The sequence below is a fragment of the Oryza glaberrima genome, chromosome 9 (genome assembly GCF_000147395.1).
Source record: "Oryza glaberrima chromosome 9, OglaRS2, whole genome shotgun sequence".
In the NCBI taxonomy this organism is placed as follows: Eukaryota; Viridiplantae; Streptophyta; class Magnoliopsida; order Poales; family Poaceae; genus Oryza; species Oryza glaberrima.
The window spans coordinates 15,324,130-15,345,164 of record NC_068334.1 but is presented as its reverse complement, the minus strand read 5'-3'; the positions used below and the strand labels follow the sequence as shown (position 1 = coordinate 15,345,164).

The following is a 21,035-nucleotide window of genomic DNA, read 5'->3' as shown; positions in this document are numbered from 1 at the left end:
CAGTAGTAATACCAGGGAGCTCTATCTTGTAATGAAAAGCGAGTTCCTGTCAACTTCAGAAATCTATAAAAGCGAGCTAATTAAGATCACCACCACATGATTCATATATGAAGCCTCTGTTCATTACAGGTGGACTATTCTAGGGTTTACAAAATCTTATGATTATCACACAGTTATCGCGATTATAACGTACGGCAACCTTATCAGTTTTTAAAACCACAATATACCTTACGATATCCGTGCTGTTATCACGATAAACATTAAACTATAAGGTGATGGTAAGCCCACCCAAAACGGTTTGATAAATTCTAGCCTATTCATGGTCCAACTAGTATGAATCCTCTTTTCTTTCTTTTCAATCATGTGTTTCTCCTTAATCTGCGCCCTTCTGAATTGAAACTTCGGTTATTTTACATTTATTTTGTTGTCTAATCTACCTGGAGTATACTCACATGTACTAGCCAAAACCAACTTATTTTGTTGAGTAATTATCTCAGCTTATACTAGCTAGCCAAAAGCAAATTCATGACTCTTATCCATGCTTTATTTATTGCATCACCCGATCTTGTTAGCATAAAATTCATTTTCAGCTGATGTTGGAGTGTCCCAGCTCTCCTTTTCTCTTATGTCTAGACTTTAGAGTGCTTTATTATTTCATTTCCTTTTTTTTCTTACTGGAGTGTCTCTTTTCCAAAACACGGCAGACCTTGTTTGGATAGCGAATTCGAGTCATCATGACCTATAAAGTCAAATGCAAATATAGCCAAAACCAACTTTATGGCATGATAGACATGTATACAACACAACAAGTATAGTAGTATTACGTACTTAAAAAAAATCTAAACAACAAAGGAAAAAAAAACAAAGAAAGGAAGTGATTTTTAGCGTAGCTGTGTTTGTAGCGTAATTGCGTAAAGTCCTTTTAAGAAAGTTTTTCAAGACAAAAGTTTTTGGATGAAAGGTAGTTATAGGGAAAAAGGAATGTGTGTTTATGTTTATTTGCATTGCTTATTAGCAACCAAAAACTAATCTATAAGTAAATCTTTTATATACGTGCGCTTAACAATTTAAAAGCAAATTCATGTAAAATAAAATGCGATGAAGAAACTTAAAAATGTTATCAAATTTAGATTTTATTAAATTTTAGTTTACAAGAGCGCTACGATGAAGGCTTTAAAAAGATGGGAAAATAAAACCTTTGACCTTTCTGGACTTCACCAAACAGCTCACGCTTTCGGCTTCGTGCCGTCTCGTCCCGTGCTACTGCTACCCCCTCCTGACCCCACCCGCCACTCCACGCTCCCTTCTCCTCCCCTTCCCGTGACACACAGTCCCCACTCCACCGTCTCCGTACAAGTATCCCTTCCTTACCGCCGGCCAGCCACAGCCACCGCCTCCCCCACCCCACCCCACCCCGATCCCCTCCCCGCCGTACGGACGCAGAAGGAACCCGTCTTCTAGAAGGAGGAGGAGGGCTACCTCTCTCTCTCTCTTCTGCCATGGGGAGCTTCGCGAGGAAGGAGCACCAGTTCCTCGCCGAGCTTGGCCTCGCGCCGCGGAACCCCGGGTCCTTCGCCTGCGGCGCCTGGGGCGGCTCGGGCCCCGTCGTCACGTCCACCAACCCGACGAACAACCAGGCGCGTCTCCCCCCACACGATCCGCTCGGTTCTAGGCGCTCGATTTGGTTTGGGCCGCCCTGGCATTTTTGGGGTGTGTGTGATTGTGGTGGATTTTGATGGGGGATTTTTTTTTGGGTGTTTTGTGGTTTAGGTCATCGCGGAGGTCGTGGAGGCGTCTGCGCGTGAGTACGAGGAGGGCATGCGCGCCTGCTACGATGCCGCCAAGACCTGGATGGCGGTGAGTTTCACTTGACTTGCTGTGTTGGAGTGCTGATATCAATTCGTTCGGATGATGAAGTGCTCGTACTATGCTCTTGTGTGTCATTTGCTATTTTCTGCTGCGTGAGAGATCTGACTGTGTGGAAACCAGCAATTGTGCAATTCGAAACGTTGCGATATTATTTGTTTGGAAATGCTGCCTCAAAACCCTGTAACTTGGGTGTTTTGGGGGTTTCAGCTTTTGGTTACAGCCTTACAGGAATCTGAGTCTGCTATAGCGCTCTAATGCAGCAAACAGTGTTCGGTACTGTACCTAATTTACTGTACATGAGAATCATTACTGTAGCGAAAGTGATGTAACAACTCACCTTTACCATTAGTCCGTTAATAAACGACAAGGATCAAGGGCTAATTCCTGGTACTATAGCCCTATGCCGTAGCATGGTGCTACATCAGAGGATCTCCTTCCTTTGAGAAGGTGGTATGGACTCGTTATATGATTCAGGAACACCAAAAATCTGATATAAAATGGGAAATGGCAAAGTAACAGTATGTCCGATGTTAAAATGCTGAGAAAGTAGAGACTGCGCAATGTGCACACTACGATTTCATATTTCATGCATGTTTTAATTTATAAGATTGTGATATCAAAATTTAATTAAAATACACATGTATGTATAAGCACACTATGATGTATAGAAGCTAGCAGCACTGTTATGATGCAAAAATTCAAATATGTGGAAGAAGCGCAGCTGAGATCCCTTTTTTTAAGTTATTTTATTGTAAAACTACTAACAGTTACATATTAATATGTCCAGATTCCAGCTCCAAAGCGAGGAGAAATTGTTAGGCAAATTGGTGATGCATTGAGAGCAAAGCTCCATCACCTGGGCAGGCTTGTGTCACTTGAGATGGGGAAAATTCTTCCTGAAGGGATTGGAGAGGTTCAGGTAGGTATAATTGCCGCCAGTTCTTCCACTCAGAGCTTCATTGTTTTTTGCACTCAGGATAGGAAATGACCACTATATTGTGTTTCTTCAGAATATTCAGTGATTTATCTTTAGAACATTAATGGTGTGCTCATCACGAATGCTTCATTATCATCAATACCTTGCCTGCTAGAATTACCAACTTAGCCCCTAACATGATATGCAGTTGTGTTTCCTTTTCTCTCTGTTAATCATCTTTCTGCCAATCGAATGTCTTGAATAAGAATTTGGCCGTTATTGAGATAATTTCATAATCGAATATTTAACTGCGACTATTGATTCTCCACCATGAAGGCATGATTATGTTGACATAAATGTAACCTCTGTTTTGTAGGAAATCATTGACATGTGTGATTATGCTGTGGGCCTAAGTCGCCAGCTAAATGGGTCCATCATACCATCTGAACGTAAGCCCATTCTCCCTTTCCTAATTTATATCTGATGCCCAATTCAAAGTATGATAACAGCAGATACTTCTGATCATATTTTCTCTATTTGGTTGAGATACAAATATTATTATATCTTAATTCTGTCTGAAAAAGAATACCTCAATTGATTTAGGTTTCCAGGTTTTCTAATGAAATTAGTACTTCATTAGAATAAGCAATTTTACTCCATTATTACTAATTCGCTGTCTGGATTATTTCATGTTAAGTGATTCTCCATTTCACTAATTTGAACACACAATATACTTGCCATTCTAGTTTACTGTTCTATACAAAATCCTGTCCCTTGACATGCCATACCACCATTACTTATCAAAATGTGCCATCACACGATTTTCTGTAGTAATGATAAGATATTCGCTGATTGTCCGTTAGACAGCAATATTTTACAGAGTTATGCCCAAATTATCACCATTGGTTTTTGTGGTTAAGATAGAAGGTTGAGCCATGGCGTTCTCAATTATAGTAATGTTGCCATTTATTCATACTTATGGGATTGTAAAATTCATCAATGCTCTGTTTGATAAGTATACTGGAAGATTTTCTAATGCTGTCTTCTACTTTTTTTCAGGCCCAAATCATATGATGATGGAGGTAGGCACAAACCAGTTCTTTTAACTTCAGATTTACTTTCTCTGTTTCTCATGTGGAAGAAAGCTAATCCCTAAAGCTCATTCAAATAGGTGTGGAATCCTCTTGGAGTTGTTGGTGTTATCACAGCATTCAATTTTCCTTGTGCTGTGCTGGGTAAGTGTCTTCTCTTAGAATATCATTAGTGAAATCAACTTAGTGCATTGCAATTCCCTGTTATTTACCCCTACATACTCTTGATCTATCAAATGTAAAATTGACAAGAACTTGACCTATTGAAAATTAACTGTTATAATCCAATGAGTAGCCGTGTCCATATAATAGGATCTTCAAGGTGTCAATTTAGCCGCTTACTCTTTTGTTTATGATATACATGATATGTTGCATGTTTATGCTATAATCTTTTGAATGCTATGGTGCTGGCGACCTTTATCACATGCTCAAATTCTTGTAATCCTTAACAGCGACTAATACATCAATTATTTCCTTTTTGTCATATTTTAGGTTGGAATGCCTGCATAGCTTTGGTATGTGGAAACTGTGTTGTCTGGTAAGAATGATTTCCTTTCTCCATAAACTGAAAGTACTGTCCTACTACATGTTATCAGTACTGTAACTTTCTTTACTTATATTATGGATGAGAGTATGCTCTTAAGTTGTATTCTCTGAACATTTCAATAGATCATTAGCTTAGTGTTCCAGATTATAATAATTTCGTAATGTTCATTAAACTGGTGAAGGTCCATTATATCTATTGCATTTTCCTTGCATGAACTGTCTTGGAACTGTCCTTTTTTTGTAACTAATTTCTAAACAACTGCAGGAAAGGTGCTCCAACTACTCCGTTGATCACTATTGCAATGACTAAAATAGTTGCCAGTGTATTGGAGAGGAACAACTTGCCAGGCTCAATTTTTACAGCATTCTGTGGTGGTGCTGACATTGGCCAAGCAATTTCTCTTGACACAAGGATACCCTTGGTTTCATTCACAGGAAGCACAAAGGTATATACTACAGTAAACTGCTACCTATGTCATCTATGCATATTTCCTAATTGATCCATTTTGATATAATGACCTCCATCACATCTCCAATTTCTATTTCCTTATGAGGTCCTTTTTTAATTCTGAGCAGCTTTTTCAAGCATTTGATAATTATATATCATTGAACTGTGCTGATCTACTGCAAAATTTGTAACACTGATTGCTCAATGCAGGTTGGTCTAATGGTTCAGCAGCAAGTGAATGCAAGATTTGGCAAATGCCTTCTTGAACTTAGTGGGAACAATGCCATTATTGTAATGGATGATGCAGACATTCAGCTAGCTGTCCGTTCAGTGTTGTTTGCTGCTGTTGGAACAGCAGGACAACGCTGCACTACATGTCGTAGGCTGGTAAGATAGGTTTTTCTTATCTGCCCCAATGGCTGGTGTATGAGTAGTCTAAATGCTTTTGTTTTGTTAACACAGCTTCTTCACGAAAGCATATACCGAACATTTCTTGATCAACTTGTTGAGGTTTATAAACAAGTCCGAATTGGGGATCCTTTGGAGAATGGTACGTTACTGGGGCCATTGCACACTCCTGCTTCAAGAGACGCCTTCTTGAAAGGCATCCAAACCATCAGATCTCAGGTGATATTATTGATGCAACAACATTTGCTTGTGCATCAATGTCTGTTTGCATTATATTAAATAATCTTTACATCTTCAATACTTAAAATGCTTAAGTTGGTAGTGTTGATGGCCTTTCTACTCCTCCCTATAATCTAAATAATTCTTAATATGTTAGCAGTCAAAGTTTTCTTAATTTGTTGGCAGTAGTCAAAGTTAAAGATGTTTGATTGCATGATTTCTACAAAATTGTATTTCTGAATGTATGGAGTTTATTATTCCCTGAATTCTGAATCTTGAATGTACATCTTAAAATGCTGTGCTACTGGAAGTTGTTAGTTCAGTATGTTTAACTAGAATCAATCTCATTACATCACATAGGCACATTGCTGTGAATCTATTAGAGCGAAACCATTTAGCATTTACCTGTGGCCTTGAATTGGTTGGTGATTTTCTGTAAGCAGTAATTTGACTGACATCCTAATTTGCAGGGGGGAAAAATTCTTTATGGAGGATCTGCAATTGAATCTGAGGGAAACTTTGTTCAGCCAACAATTGTGGAAATTTCACCCTCTGCACCGGTTGTGAGAGAAGAACTCTTTGGTCCTGTTCTTTATGTGATGAAAGTTCAGGTATAAAAGATTCAATTACTTTGCTTTTATGTTATTGATCTGTAATGTTTGGTGTCAGTTGTATAGTGTTGGACCAGATCATTATCATTTACACTACTTTTCGTGGTCATTACCTGCAGAATCTGAAGGAAGCAGTTGAAATCAACAATTCTGTTCCTCAAGGATTGAGCAGTTCTATATTTACAAAGAGACCAGATATTATTTTCAAGTGGATTGGGTAAGTGTCAGTTCAACCACCTAGAAAGTAGCCCCCTTGCAGCTAAGCTTGATTGTTATAAATAGAAATCAAGGCTCACTTTGGCACTAATGGATCTCCATCCTCCTGCTCATATGTAGCATTGTGTTTCCTGATGTCCTAAACTTGTTTTGGTGAAGGTATCAGACTTGTTTGCTTTTACTTTAATCTCATTGTTTCCCTGTTTATTGAATCACACTGAAATATTATTCAAGTTTAACAGTTCAAATATACTTAGGCTTTTAGACCCTTTTTCCCTTATGTGCATTATATGCATTATTAGTGTATTAAATTCTTTTTTAAGATGATATTTGATGTCCATATATATTGACATCTAAAAAGAATCATAAAGCGATTTAACACTACTGAATCCCCGCTATGTGTCATGACTAAATCATTGACCATATTCCTGTGTTGTGAAATCCCCCATATAATAAACCCTCTTCCGAGGACAGCTGCATGCCTACACCTTTCTTTTACACGCTCTCAGATTTCTTTGACTGCCATGCCCCATAAGACATGAAATGACTATGGTAGTGATGTTCTTGCTCTTCTTGCTGTACAGGCCTCATGGTAGTGACTGTGGCATTGTTAATGTAAATATTCCCACAAATGGTGCTGAAATTGGTGGAGCTTTTGGTGGAGAAAAAGCTACTGGTGGTGGACGAGAAGCAGGGAGTGATTCGTGGAAGCAGTACATGAGGAGGGCCACTTGGTAAGTAGACAAATTTTGATTCAAATATGCAAGCTATACCTTGATCAATTGGTAAAATTCCTAGTTCCTTTTGCACTTTTCCCAAGTTGTCGTTTGCAACAGCAGTAACTGAATATTTACTGAAATGTAAACTGTTCACTCCCATTGGTGGTGAGTGGTGACCTTGGCTTGGCATGATGGCTTCCTTAGAGACTCTAGTACACTACAATGATTAGCAAAGAGTAAAGTCCATCACCGGTCCCTAAACTTGTACCGCTGTGTCATCGCGGTCCCTAAACTCGCAAATCGACCGTTCAAGTCCTCAAACTTGTTCGACTGTGTCATCCCAGTCTCTAAACTTGTAGATCACTCGTTTAGATCCTCCAACTTGTTCAGTTGTGTCACCCCGGTCCCTAAACAGGACGGTCTCAAAACTTTATATCAAAAAATAATTCATAACTTTTTCATGTGAACTCTGAAGACAAACTTTATATCAAAATTGTAGCTCTCGACGCGACCTACAACTTTGTAGTTGAAAAGTTTTTGAATTAAAACTGTTTAGGGTCCCAAAATATTGTTGCATGTTTATAGATTTTAAAATTTTAATTTTAAAATTACATTTTGGGACAAAAAATGACTTTAAATAAAAAAAATTCAACTACAAAGTTGTAGATCGCGTCGAGGGCTACAAGTTTGATATAAAGTTTGTCTTCATTAGAATTCATATGAAAAAGTTATGAATTATTTTTAAATATAAAGTCTTTAGACCATCCTATTTGACCCAGATGATATTCAAATCCAAGTTTAGGGACCGGGGTGACACAACCGAACAAGTTGGAGGACCTAAATGAGTGATCTGCAAGTTTAGGGACCGGGATGACACAGTCGAACAAGTTTGAGGACCTGAACGGTTGGTTTGCGAGTTTAGGGACCGGGATGACACAACGGTACAAGTTTAGGGACCGGTGATGGACTTTACTCATTAGCAAACAAGGGGAACAAATAATTGTTGATAAATTACTGTAATGAAGTTATCATATGTTGGAGCCTGTGTAAGCCTGTAAAATTGAAGTCCCTAAGGTGGTGTTTGGCAAGGAGGGACTAAACTTTAGTCCCTCTCACAAAAAATTTAGTCCCTATGGGAGGGACTTATACTTTTGTGAGAGGGACTAAAGTTTAGTTAGGGACTAAGGTGGTGTTTGGATCCAGGTACTTAACTTTAGTCTCTATATTTAGACACTAATTTAGAGTATTAAATATAGACTACTTACAAAACTAATTATATAAATGAAAGCAAATTCGCGAGACAAATTTTTTAAGCCTAATTAATCTATAATTAGAGAATGTTTACTGTAGCATCACATAGGCTAATCATAGATTAATTAGGCTCAATAGATTCGTCTCGCGAATTAGTCCAAGATTATGGATGGGTTTTATTAATAGTCTACGTTTAATATTTATAATTAGTGTCCAAACATTCGATGTGATAGGGACTTAAAAGTTTTAGTCCCATCTAAACAGGGTCTAAATTTTTTGTGAGAGGGACTAAAGTTTAGTCCCTCCTTCCCAAACACCACCTAACTCTGTATCAAACTGCACGGAGAATAATTTACATAACCGGGATCCAGCCACCACAGTACCTTCTTTTTTCACTGTGATTTTGAGTTTTGAAGTTTCTGGCTATTCTCTCATTGATGTTACGATGTACATAAAACTAATCTACATAAGGATGCTGTAACATTTCGGTTGTGTAGACACCATTACGCCATAGAAATGTTGTCAGAATATCATCTCTGCCACCGCCCACCGGGCTATTCCATGTCATCCATTGTGATCATTCTGACCTGGGATAGCACTTTTACCCAAAAGGCCTTGGGAGTACCATCATACAAATAGAAGCTTAGAATGCCATGAAGCAATAAATTCAAATAGAACTACACATATATATTACTCTATTATTAGCACTGAGAAAACCATTTGATTTGCTCTGCCATATTTTTCAATGGGTAATTGCGACGTCCCAAAACTCTGTGAAGCATAGGGATCACAATATCTTATGTATAGATGTTCCCAATGAAAGGCTTATCCTATGTACATTGAATTCTAGTTCCTTGAGATGTGAACCATGCCATGAAGATAATTACTGCAAGAGTAGCTTCTGTTGCAAGATATTCAGGGCAATAATTCTAGTGTGTGTTCACCATGCTCGAAATACTTTGCATAGATAATTCTTTATGTTATAGTTATGCATTTCCTGCACACTAATTCTCAATCCAAATTTCTGCAGTACGATCAACTATGGAAGCGAGCTGCCTCTAGCACAAGGAATAAATTTTGGCTAGTTCGGTGGTCAAGATCGGCTGATGAACATGTTAAGCTTCATCGACAGACTTCAGGAATTTCTACTGGCGTCAACTGAAAACCGAAACTTCAACGCAGCAGCATTGCGATGTGTGCATATAATAAGAGATGAGTCCAATATTAATGCATGTACTGCTCTTGCTATGATTAGCCGTCGGCGTTCGAGTCCAATAAACAGGGAAAAATTGCGTATTCCCTGATCGGTTGATATGTACCAACATTTCTGATGTAATCTTTAGGACGGTATCGGTTGAAAACTTGAAATGAACGAGAACGCGGTAAGAATACAAAATGGTGTGCAAACCTTCAGGCTAAATTTCACCGTCCCTAATAAGGCAAGTGGCTCTCAGAATTCATACTGAAAACAGATCAGTACACCAATGTCCACTTCCCTTTGAAGACAAACATATTAGTACACCAATGATTCATGAACTGATGAACAGTCGAAAACAGATCTGCAGCCTTGTCTAAACTACTGTCCATCACTGGGTATTGCGGCTGAACTGCCCAACATGATCTTTTTCATTGATCTATAAATATATCATTATCTCCTACAATTTTATTCGGCGTGCATACATGGTAGTACATCACTATCAACCTGTAAACAACAAACAAATTTGACTAAATAACACCGAGTATGGTGCAGTTTATGCCCTAATCACAAGCTCATATACATTGCTATTGTTCTCTCTGCTGAGGCGTTTTAGCCCCTCAAAACTTCTTCGGCTTCCCAAAAAATCAATTCTTTTGAATGTTACAAAACCTCTTTCTGCTGATTCAGTACTTGCGTACAGCGAGCGAAGTCGATCAGCATGTCGTGAATCCGTTTGCAGGGCTACATTTATCTCATCGGAAGACATATTTTCCTTCACAAACGAGAAAGATAATTATGGGTTCGCTTACAAGCTAAACACAAAATCTAAGCCACTGTAAAAATTGGTCAAGAGTTCTGTCAGAAAGAGGCAGTATTGCACTCAATTCAACAAACTTAATAACAAGATACTGATTGTACCTGGTAGAAGTTGTAGATGTGATCAAGCACTTGTATGCGTGTGAAACCACCATTGCTGAAGAATGTCCTTGAGGAAGGTCCAAGCTCACCAAAACGATCAATGGGGAAGAGTACGGTAAGGAAGTGGTTCTTAAAGATCACTTCACTCTTCTCACTAAAGGAACACACAAGCATATCAGAACAACAGTTAAAAAGAATTTGACCAAGATCAAGCATTGATTACCTTTCTCTTAGTGGGCGGGTGAAACTATCGCTTGACTGATCATCCTTGCCATCCCCATTCGCATCGAAGAAAGTAGTGCCTTGTTGCTCAAAGGCATCGTCTGACCATGAAGACTCCGTATAAATGCATGCGGACGTAGTTGGCTCAGATACGGTCCAACAGATTGATTCCATAAGTTTCACAGGCGTGATTGGATGGATTGGTACTTCACATGACTGGCTTAAAACCATAATTTAGACATTTTATCAAAAACTTTATATAATATAGAAGAACCAAAAAATTCTACAAAAGTACTAGGTTTTTATACATTATATGTACACAATTGTGTAATAAGGGACTACAGATAATGAAATGTGTCCTGATTGTGTTCTAGTTCCTGGTTCATAGTTTCATACACATGTCAAGATGAATTTCATGGCATTGTATTACAGAAACAAGTCCAAAAACACAAGGCAGATGCGCTGGTACGGAATTATGTCCCATTAATCCAAGGAACCTTTTTCGTTTGGAAAAATAAATGTTGCAGTGATGCTGGAAATATAAACGCAACTAGGAACCTGCAGGTTCTCAAATCTAGAAATGAAGAGGAAAAAAAAACTGCTCCGGTAGGTAAAACAACCCTTACCTGCATACGGCGAGCACGGCGATCTCGGACATTTTTCTTTGCTACTTCAACAAATTTTTGCCTCTCTTGATGAATTTCATCTATCTCCCCTTGGGTTGATGGTACTCCACTGGAGTTTGAATTGACAGAAGGAACATCCCCAATTTTTCTATTCTAAAACAGTAGACAATACAAGGTCAACACAATACCACATTTGTAATCATCCAAGAATGAATTAAAGAGTCAAATGTGGAAAAATGAACATATCACAAACATAAATTGACATAAGAACTGTACAGTTGTACTATTCAAGAAACGGTAAAAATTGACAGAACCATTATTTCCCATCTACGTGGACCAGTCTTCTCTGCTCTTCACTAAATACATTACAGGAGGGTAGCTGCCCATCCCTATCTGTTCTTTATTTCAGGAACGTTTTATGAAGATAGAGGATTGCTCATGTAATATGTCAGGTAACATTTACTGTCTTTTCGTTTCCTTCCAGAGAAAAAAAGAGCGGGGAAGTAACCAAGAAAAAGATATCTACAGGAGAATTCCTAGTTCTAGGAGCATGTGAGGTCTGAGAAAATCCATATTTTCCAAATCTCTTGAAAGGCAATTTTTTTTAGGAATACAAAATGTATACTGGATGAGAGGATAATTGATTAAGGTACATGTATAGCATGTCATACCTCTTGAAATGTCTGGGCATTTTCAAGAATCGTGGCAACCTGCCTAGCCAGGTCCGAAGACAAATGGACAAGACGCTGCAAACCTTTTTCCTTTGCGGTTTTCAATATCCAAAGTGGCTGACAAATTAAACGCAGAAAATGTTAATACAAGCAAAATCTGCCAAACTTCATTAGAAGTTTAGAACCAAAGGCAACATGCTTACAGTTACAATGTTGTCTGAATGACCAACATATCTCTTGACAGAAGCGTCCTCACACACAACATATGTCGCATGACAGCCAATAAACCAGTGGTCCAACAATTTTGCACCTTCTCTAGTAGCAGCATCAGATACCTGTAGACAAGATGCATTTTATGTAAACGTAGCCATGCAGTTCACCAAGAGATGTCTTGTTGTATTGATGGGCAAAGGGGAAGGTACGGAAAATAAAAATTATCCTTGTCAACTAAAGAAATTCAGAGGGAAACAATCGCATCAAACGATCTAACTTGCATTGCTCTTAACACGATGCTTAGCAAAACTTTGATCCACATGATGCTCTGCTACAACGTTCCATCGTGAGAAATGTCCTGAAGTCCTATTTTTCTGTCCGAAAGCTATACTTGGAAGGCCAACCATAATAAAATCCAGCAGCAAGAGCGGGGCATACCTTCTTCCTCATTTCACCAGATATCCCAGGGTCAATGTAGATCGAGTCGTTTGTAAAGAGAAATTCATCATGGTCATGTTCTTTTCTAGATGTCTGAAGCCGATGCTTTTCGGTCGTGTCTGAAAATGTTTTTTCCTGAAACATCATCGGTGGAAGGCAAGAATTCCCACTAACAGGAGCGCCGACAAGCCGGTTGAACTCCCCGAGTGGCATTCCATTCTCCCCAATGTTCTTGATGCTATACAACGATTCATCCAACCTCACTGCGATAGAAACAACCGTAACATGAACACGATGCCGCCACAATTCACCCGAAACAGAAGAGGATGGCACTCGTCTTACTGCTCCTCCGCACGCAATCCACAAACCAACCAAGTGTTACAACAAAGAGGCCATTCTTCGCGCCATGCTTGACCGCGTGCTCAAACTTGCGGCCGGCGAAGCTGTGCTGCGCGCTAAGGAAAAGCATATGCCGTCCTGAATTTGACAAACAAAAACAGCAGGAGACCCAAGAGAAGAGATAACAAGCTACCATAATCCATGATCTTTGCAAGGATATCTGAACCACTAGGTGGGTGCACTTGGGATGCAGGCTCCCGCTGTACTCGCCTCCCATCCTCTCAGTCGCCTCCTTCACCTGAGTCCTCGCCTCTGCACACAACACAAATCCCCAACCACCAAGAACACACAAAAAAAAAAAAGAAAAAAAGAAGCGCACCTCATCAATACTACAGCAGAGATTTCACCATTTTGGGCCAAAAAAAAAATCAAGAAGCAAAAAAGCAACGCACCTTTGGATAGCCCGGTGACGCAGATGACCAATCCGGCGAAGGGGCCATCGGGCAGCGGCCTCCGGTCGCCGTCGCCGCCATGTCCGCCGCGCGAGAAGGAGGAGGAGGAAGCGGCGGAGGCGGAGGAAGGCTGCATCCCGGGGAGGACGAGCCTGGAGCAACCCCTGCTCACGACCACCTCCACCCCGCTACGCGACATGGCGCCCCGTCTGCGGCGGCAGGCAGGGGCATGTGAGCGATGCGAAGCGAGCGAAAAAGAAAAGAAGAGGAGGGCGAGGCGGTTTCGTGAGGAGGGGAGAAAGGGGAGGAGGGGGTCGTCGGATCCGGTGGTGCTTTCGAGGGAGACGAGAGGAGAGGAGGAGTTAATGATGGCGACGCGGTGGGCTTCCCTTCTCGTTCTTCTTCGTCTCCGCTAGGTTGGGGGGGACCTCGAGGAGGGGATCCATGGCGGCGACATGGCAGATTTGGCAACGACGACGAGGTGACCGTTGGGAACTTCGGATAGCCTGATTTTTCTTAGTATTCTTTTTTTTTAATTTCTTTTTCTCTCTAATTTAATGGTGGTCAGTATTAGTGGGTGACCTAATGAACTAATGGCAGCCAGTAGAGATGATATTAGTGTTAATCTGAGCATTAGGTGGACAGTTGGCTGGTTGTATAATTGTATAGTTATTTTTCTTTACCATGATGCAATTAATTGTAGTTGCTCACAATATCTTTACACTTATCAATTAGTTCGAGCATCATTATCTAGAACTCCGAGTGATTTATTTTTGTAGAGAAAATCTAACCAGCTGGGTTATGTTTATTTCACGACTTGTAGGTTGTATCTATACGTTTTCAACGTTTGTGATGGAGATAGTGAGCTGGTACGTGGTTGTCTACTGTATTTTGCTGTCTTTCCTTTTTGTTGTTGGGCTGATGAGTGGTGTACTTGTACTTTCTTTCTTGCTCATTGCTCGTATTGAATACGAGAAGTTGACAGTGGTGTTATACTATTAAGAACTTCTCAAAAAGTCAATTAACATACTAGTACGTGTTAGACAATACGCAACTGCAAAGAAATATCTGAAATGGAAAAAAATCGTGTGTACTTAAAAAGTACATTTCATAAATATGTGTGCCCTCAAAAGCACAAAGATATTTGTTGTACATTGTAAATAAGTTATTTTATCCTTTTTAAAGCTCATTTCTTTTCCTTTTACATTATGAACTATCACAGACATGCTATCCAGGTTATTAAAAGGTGTAATTTTACGAAAACTTTCTATATATAGGTTTCATGTAATTGTTTTTTAAAAACGTTTTTTCAAATTATAATAGTTAATTAATTCATTTGTGCCCTCAAATATTACCATAAAATCAGATAATCTAGCATCATTCAGATTAATCAAACTGGGACTAAATATGGGTATGATCGTGTTCTTTTTTCCTATGAGCTATGCAACTATAAATCTTCTACAAATTCATTTGAAGTGCACAATTGTACAAACCCAAATATGTGCATGCACCTCCCATACATATAAAACCTTCCAATTGACCATTTTTATATAAACATTCATATAATACACACCCACTTGACAATTCTCACATCCACAGGCCCCCTTTCATGCCTCACCTTGCCAAAAACCACCTTAAATCTACACCAATTGTTTTTTTTTCACTTCTTATACAGAGTAGAAAGAGAGTAACGTATTACACAACACCATAGCTTCTTAATATTAGGTGAGCTATTTATTATTTTCATTTCTATTTTATGGAACTTTTGTGACGGTGGACAAATTATAAAACACCACGTGGTTCAATCAGTTGTACGGAGAATTTTAGACCACCACTTATTTTCCTTTTTTTTCTCTGATTATTATTAATTGTAGCAATATTTAGGTTTCACTACTAAACCAAATCTTCATGACATAGGCATGTATTTTAGATGCACGGACTCGAGTTATGGGGCTTGTTTGGAATGAATGAGATGTCATATATTAGCATATCTCGCATGAATATTGTAAAACACGAGAATTTGAAAGATTAATTGTTTAGATACCTCAGAAAAAAATAACACATGAACTTGGATGGATTTTAGACAGAGAGAGAGAGAGAGAGAGAAACCAAGATGTATTAGGCTTCTCAAAGGAAAATTAAAATGAGGTATAAGTATGCAATCCAAGAATCTAGCAACTTTCAATCCAACATCCCAAACAACCTAGTTAGAAAAACTACTACGAAAATACTCCAATTGAAAGGAGCCCTGACATATGATTCTGAAACACAATGCAAGAATAGAATGTTCATGTGTTTCAGAATCCTATATGATTCTAAAGCACATAAATATTAGAGTTGGTTCATTTGGATGGTTTGCAAGAAATAAATACAACAATTTGGAACAACTTGTTTGTGCTAAAAAGAGAAATTAGAGAAATAAATGGAGAGAGTGCATTAGAATTATCTCTACTACTACAAAAGTACAATCGTCTTTATCCCCCCCCCCCCCCCCCCCCTCGCACGTAGCACACGCTAAAAAAAAGGAAAACATTTGTTGCACGCTAATAAAATCGTTAGAGATAAGAAATGGTTGCTACACGCTAAAAGCATAGAAAAAAAGAGGAAAAGTGATTGGATAAAAAAAGCTCACTGCTTTATGCTAGATTGTCTTAGCCCATTGCAATGCATAGGTATGTTACTAGTCAAAGGGAAAAAAACAAACATAAGGTTTGAGCTCATGTTAATTTTCCTATAGAATTGGGGTTTGTTCCAAAGGATCTCATAAGAAATGTTTCTTGGATCTAAAGGAGACGTGTCAAGGAGGTATATGCCTCCCCGGATAGAAGAAAACAAACCACTTGCTTTTAGTACAGTTTCACAGCAAAGATGCAGCTAAGATCACATGCCCTGTTGAGTGCACCATGACCACCGAAGCATCCACCAATCTGCACTTCTGCAGTGCAGAAAGTGCCATTCACCTTGCCTTTGGAGAAAGACTGCCACTGAACGACACCCTCGACCACTGCTCGTGGTTGACCGTAAAGTGGCACCAACAGCAGCTGGATCACAAGCCATCTGAACAGCTGGGGCACCTTCCATGGTTTCTATCCAAGAGATTATAAATGCGAGGAGCTGGACATCTCTTGATGGGCCTGTTTCTTGGCTTCCGATGCCATCCGAAAGGTGCAAACGAACAAACGAGCGTGAATTATTGGTGGTTTGATGTTGTTTTCTCGCATAAATGGCCTGGCTGATACGAATCTCTGTTCTTCTTCTTCTTCAGTTCAGACTTCAGAAAATGGCACTGTCATGTGATTAATTGGGCATCAACTTCTGATGGAAAATAAAACTATATGACAGGTTACATGTGTACGAAGAAACAAAAATTGCACAAGTCCATTAGGGCCTGTTCGATTAATCCAAATATTCTGATACTCTGAGAAATCTAGTTAGTTCTATAAATTGCTAATCCTTTCAAGGGTTTGCACATTTGCAGCTTCAGACATATGGTCCAAACTAACTATTATATTAAATATATATATAATTTTCGTAATGGAACCCCAGTTCCAAATGGTGAACAGTCAAGTCATCTTTTGGTTCTCCCAATTTTCATGTTTGATTAGGCACATGAAAACAAATGCGTGCTCACCATGTCTGAACTCTGAACAGGATGTACATAGAGTATACATCCTAGTACATGATTGTTCATCCGATAACCTCGTGGCACTACATGATCAGAGCAGAATCTTCATCACGAGCAAAAGGAAATTTTGTTCCGAGTGAGCACTGAGCAGAGCAGCGTCTATTCTTTCTATGAGGTAAAAAAAAGTTACTAGTAACAGCCATGAGCATGAGCTCCCTTTACCTCTGTGGGCTGATGGTTTCTTGAATCTTGAAGCCTTTCGGTGGCTGCACTGAGCCGCCACTTGACTAATGGTCAGCAGCACATAGTGATACAGTAGCTCAGGCGAGTGCCGATCTGTGATCTCTTTGGTGATGAACTGATGAGAAATGCTTGCCCGCTAAAGCTGCATCATAATTTTGTTGACTCTAAACTCCCCCGGGCCCCAGCCAGAGAGGCACTTTGCATGCATCAACTGAGTAACTGCGCAAGCTAATGGAGGGTGTTGCAGGGTCGCTTGGTCCAGAGTTTGCGCCCCTAAAAACTACGGCGGTTTGGGTGTACCGAATCTGGAGCTTATGGGTATAGCTCTTCGTTCCAGGTGGACATGGTTGCAATGGACCTCCTCAAGCAAACCTTGGCAGGGGCTAGCCATTCCGGGGTCGCAAAAGGAAAGGAACTTCGTTGCAGCCTCTACCGTCTGTCAATTAAGAGACGGACAAACTATCCTCTTCTTGGAAGATAGCTGGTTGCAACAGGGTTGCATTCGGTCCTTTGCTCCGAACATCTATGATAAAATTCCACCATGCGTGCGCCGGCGTCGGACGGTGGCTGAGGCACTAACAGGTCGCCAATAGATCAAAGACATCCGAGGAGCACTTGGGATCCAACCTATTCTAGAATATCTAAAGCTTTGGTCGCTTGTCCAAATGGTGGATTTTGATCCTACTACTCCTGATTCAATCATCTGGAAATGGGAGAGTTCGGGCCAATACAGCTCAAAATCTGCCTATAAGGCCTTGTTTTTTGGTCGTGTCACCTTCCTTTCCACCCCAATTTGGAAGTCACTCGCTCCGCCTCGATGCCGCTTCTTGTGGTTGGTCACAATGAACAGATGCTGGACCGCTGACCGTCTGCGCAGTCGAGGGTTGCCACACTCGGATCGTTGTGTTCTTTGCGATCAGCAGGAGGAAAGCATTGATCACATCTTGGTAGCATGCCCTGAATCGAGACAATTATGGTGGTGGACGCTTCAGTCGATAAGGAGTCCGAACTGCTTACCTGTCAACGAGCCATCCTTCCACAATTGGCACTGTGAGAGCCGAATGAAGATTGGGGAGCGGCATCGTCGAGGCTTCGACACTGTCGTGATACTGGTGGCTTGGACAATTTGGAAGAAACGGAACAACCGAATCTTCAATCAACAACAAAGGTCTTGGACCGAAGTGGTGAAAGCAATGGCGGAGAAGGCCATGCTTTGAAAGTCGGCTAATCACGGGATCCCCGCTGTTTGGCCTTTATGAGGTCGTGGTAGCCAAATTTAGCGCGAGATATTCCTATAGTTTTCCATAGGTCCTGTATCGGTCCCTTGTTTTCCTTTTATCCTTGTAAATAACTTTTATTTCTCTTAATGGAAAAAAATGCGCTCCTTGCGTATTCCCGAAAACTGTGCATGGCATGCGATGTGAGCTCCAGATTTAGAATATGTGTTGTCCATGGAAGCACCTTCTGATCATGTCAAAAGAAACATCTATGATGTAAATAACTAGGTAAGACGATATTTATTCAGTCTGCAACTCTGCATATCTGAACTGAAGTACTGAAACTGAACAGTGCCTGGTGATCCAGATATCCAGTGATATGAACTAAATAAACAACCATGGTGCCATTCCTGTGCTCCACTGGAAGTAAGCCGAGTTGAAACACTTCATCAACTAGTGTTGATTATATACAATTCACTTTCAGTTTAGTGGAATCACAGATAACACATGGCCAAGTGCCGCTATTTTTTACGCTTTACGAAAGAGGGGAGAGCGGTTCTGAAGATTATCAACAGCACCTGACATTTGAGGCATGTGGTCTTGACAATTGACACTGTCTGAAACACTGAACGCAACAGACCAACAAACAAACCAGAACTGAACTGCTATCGACGCAATTATTTCCTCCCAGTCTGATGATTCCTCTGCAAATTGATTTACTTCGCACTCTTTTTTAGGGAACTCTGCTTCGCAAACTTGGTACCATGTTAAACAACGTCTGTGATCCGGAGGACGATAACAGTTGAAGCACCTACGAAACTCGAGCCGCCGCCGCCGGATCGTCGGCGGAGCTCCGGCGAGCGGCAGCCGCGGCCGCGGATTCTCGAGCAGGAGACAGAGAAGCCCCGTTCTTGCCATCTCGCCGACAAGTGGGACCCATCGACCCCGCACCAGAGAGGGGGCAAACGGTAATACGTATACGCAGTAATCCGCCACCTCTCCTTTGTTCAATCTGCACCGCACAAGATGGATCGGACGGTTCATTTGCACCGCACAATCTCCGACTCTCTCAGGTAGGAAAGTGGCGGTTCCGTACTGGTTGGGCTGCAACGGGATTGCACTATACTTGCGGCCCATACTATTTGGGCCAAATGGGGATTATGATGTATGTGCGGCCCATATTAGTTGGGCCTAAACGGGCTTACGGTGTAACGTGCTGCATATGGAAATTGGACCTCGTAACGGGCTGGTGGTGTACGTGCGGCCCGTATTGGTTGGGCCAGCATCCTTCCGCCGCCTCTGCCGCCACCGCCCTTCCCGTCGTCTTCGTCGTCGCCGCCGCCGGCGCTCTGATCTTTTCCCGGTGATGGCGCCTCTTTTCTCTTACTGCCATGACGCCCAAACTCGCTGACAACCCACCCCGCGGCCGCCTTCGGAAATAGCCGAGCAGCGGGTCCGCCGCATCCGGTGTTCAGACATCGCGCCATGAGAGGCGAGCTTGGAGAATTTCTTCACCATGTGAGATCCCCACATCGGCGATGGCGCCGGAATCCGGAGGCGAGGGAGCGTGGAGCCACTTCGCGAGGCTCGCACGTTGCTGGAGGAGATGGTAGAGCCCTCAACGTGCCCCCATCGCAGTCGCGATCCCGGTGGTTGCCGCGGCCTCTCTTCCTCTTCGTCTTCGGGCTCAACTGAGGTGACTCCTTCCCCACTTCTTTAGATGAATCAGGGATGGGGCACAATTGTTTTTCCAATATTTTAGATGAATTTGTTGTTCATGAGCACTAGATCGCTGAACTGAATATAATAGGAATGGACTCAAATATCTAGTATTATAGTTTCGGAAACGATGACAGGGATAAAGATTCATGAGAGGATGTATAACTTGATATAATGTGATAGCTGATAACGATAAAATGTGGTCAGGTAAATGCTGATAAGTGTCTGCAGCTAGAAGCTTCAGAATCAATGTATTGATAATCGCAATTGGAAATGAACTTAGCTGCCCCCAAAATTCCTGATGCCAGATGAACTGTCCAATCCAGTGTTTGATAGGTAGAAATAGATGTACGTATTCAACAAAACAAGGTAGAATCATGTGGAGCAATGTTTTTTTTTTCTCAACGTATATTTGGATATCTTGAATTCTTGATCCTTGAGCATTAGCCTTTTTTATGGGCTTATATGTGCAGCAGCTGGTCAAGGAGAAAGAGCCATGAAGACGTAGCAAAATTCAGCCAAGGTGTGTCATAAGGGAGACCCATCAGCCCATGACTCGATTTGCTGAACAGATCCACCATCAGCCTGGCATTTCCTATCATCTATCCATTTATTATTTGTTCTTGCTGCCATCACCCACCAGCTACATGAGTAATACAATATGCACATGATTATGTAAACTTAGCACACATGTTTAATAGAAAGAAGCTATCTGAACATCCATAGTTAATGTGCATCACTTAAAAAAAAAACATTAGTATCGATGCTATCTGAACATCCATAGCTAATGTGCATCCCTTAAAAAAAAACTTTAGTGCCGATGCTATCTGAACATCCATAGCTAATGTGCTGATAGTGAG

General features: G+C 40.8%; 2 protein-coding genes across 2 annotated transcripts; one reads left to right on the top strand and one right to left on the bottom strand.

The window, feature by feature from the left end:
- Positions 1-1,297: 1,297 nt before the first annotated feature.
- LOC127784183 (aldehyde dehydrogenase family 7 member A1) lies at positions 1,298-9,690 on the top strand. The gene is made up of 14 exons (XM_052311376.1): positions 1,298-1,637; positions 1,771-1,857; positions 2,657-2,788; positions 3,162-3,234; positions 3,845-3,867; positions 3,957-4,020; positions 4,369-4,414; positions 4,688-4,868; positions 5,081-5,257; positions 5,333-5,497; positions 5,968-6,108; positions 6,228-6,325; positions 6,909-7,058; positions 9,325-9,690. Exons 1-14 carry the CDS (start codon positions 1,500-1,502, stop codon positions 9,377-9,379), a joined length of 1,530 nt encoding a protein of 509 aa, XP_052167336.1. The 5' UTR covers positions 1,298-1,499; the 3' UTR covers positions 9,380-9,690.
- A 200-nt stretch (positions 9,691-9,890) lies between these two features.
- LOC127784182 (uncharacterized) lies at positions 9,891-13,897 on the bottom strand. The gene is made up of 10 exons (XM_052311375.1): positions 13,372-13,897; positions 13,140-13,231; positions 12,923-13,025; positions 12,581-12,843; positions 12,133-12,264; positions 11,930-12,046; positions 11,259-11,411; positions 10,634-10,848; positions 10,411-10,564; positions 9,891-10,264 (listed from the first exon to the last, which is right to left on the bottom strand). The coding sequence occupies exons 1-10, from the start codon at positions 13,568-13,570 to the stop codon at positions 10,046-10,048; spliced, it is 1,647 nt and encodes a 548-aa protein (XP_052167335.1). The 5' UTR covers positions 13,571-13,897; the 3' UTR covers positions 9,891-10,045.
- Between the last annotated feature and the right edge of the window lie 7,138 nt (positions 13,898-21,035).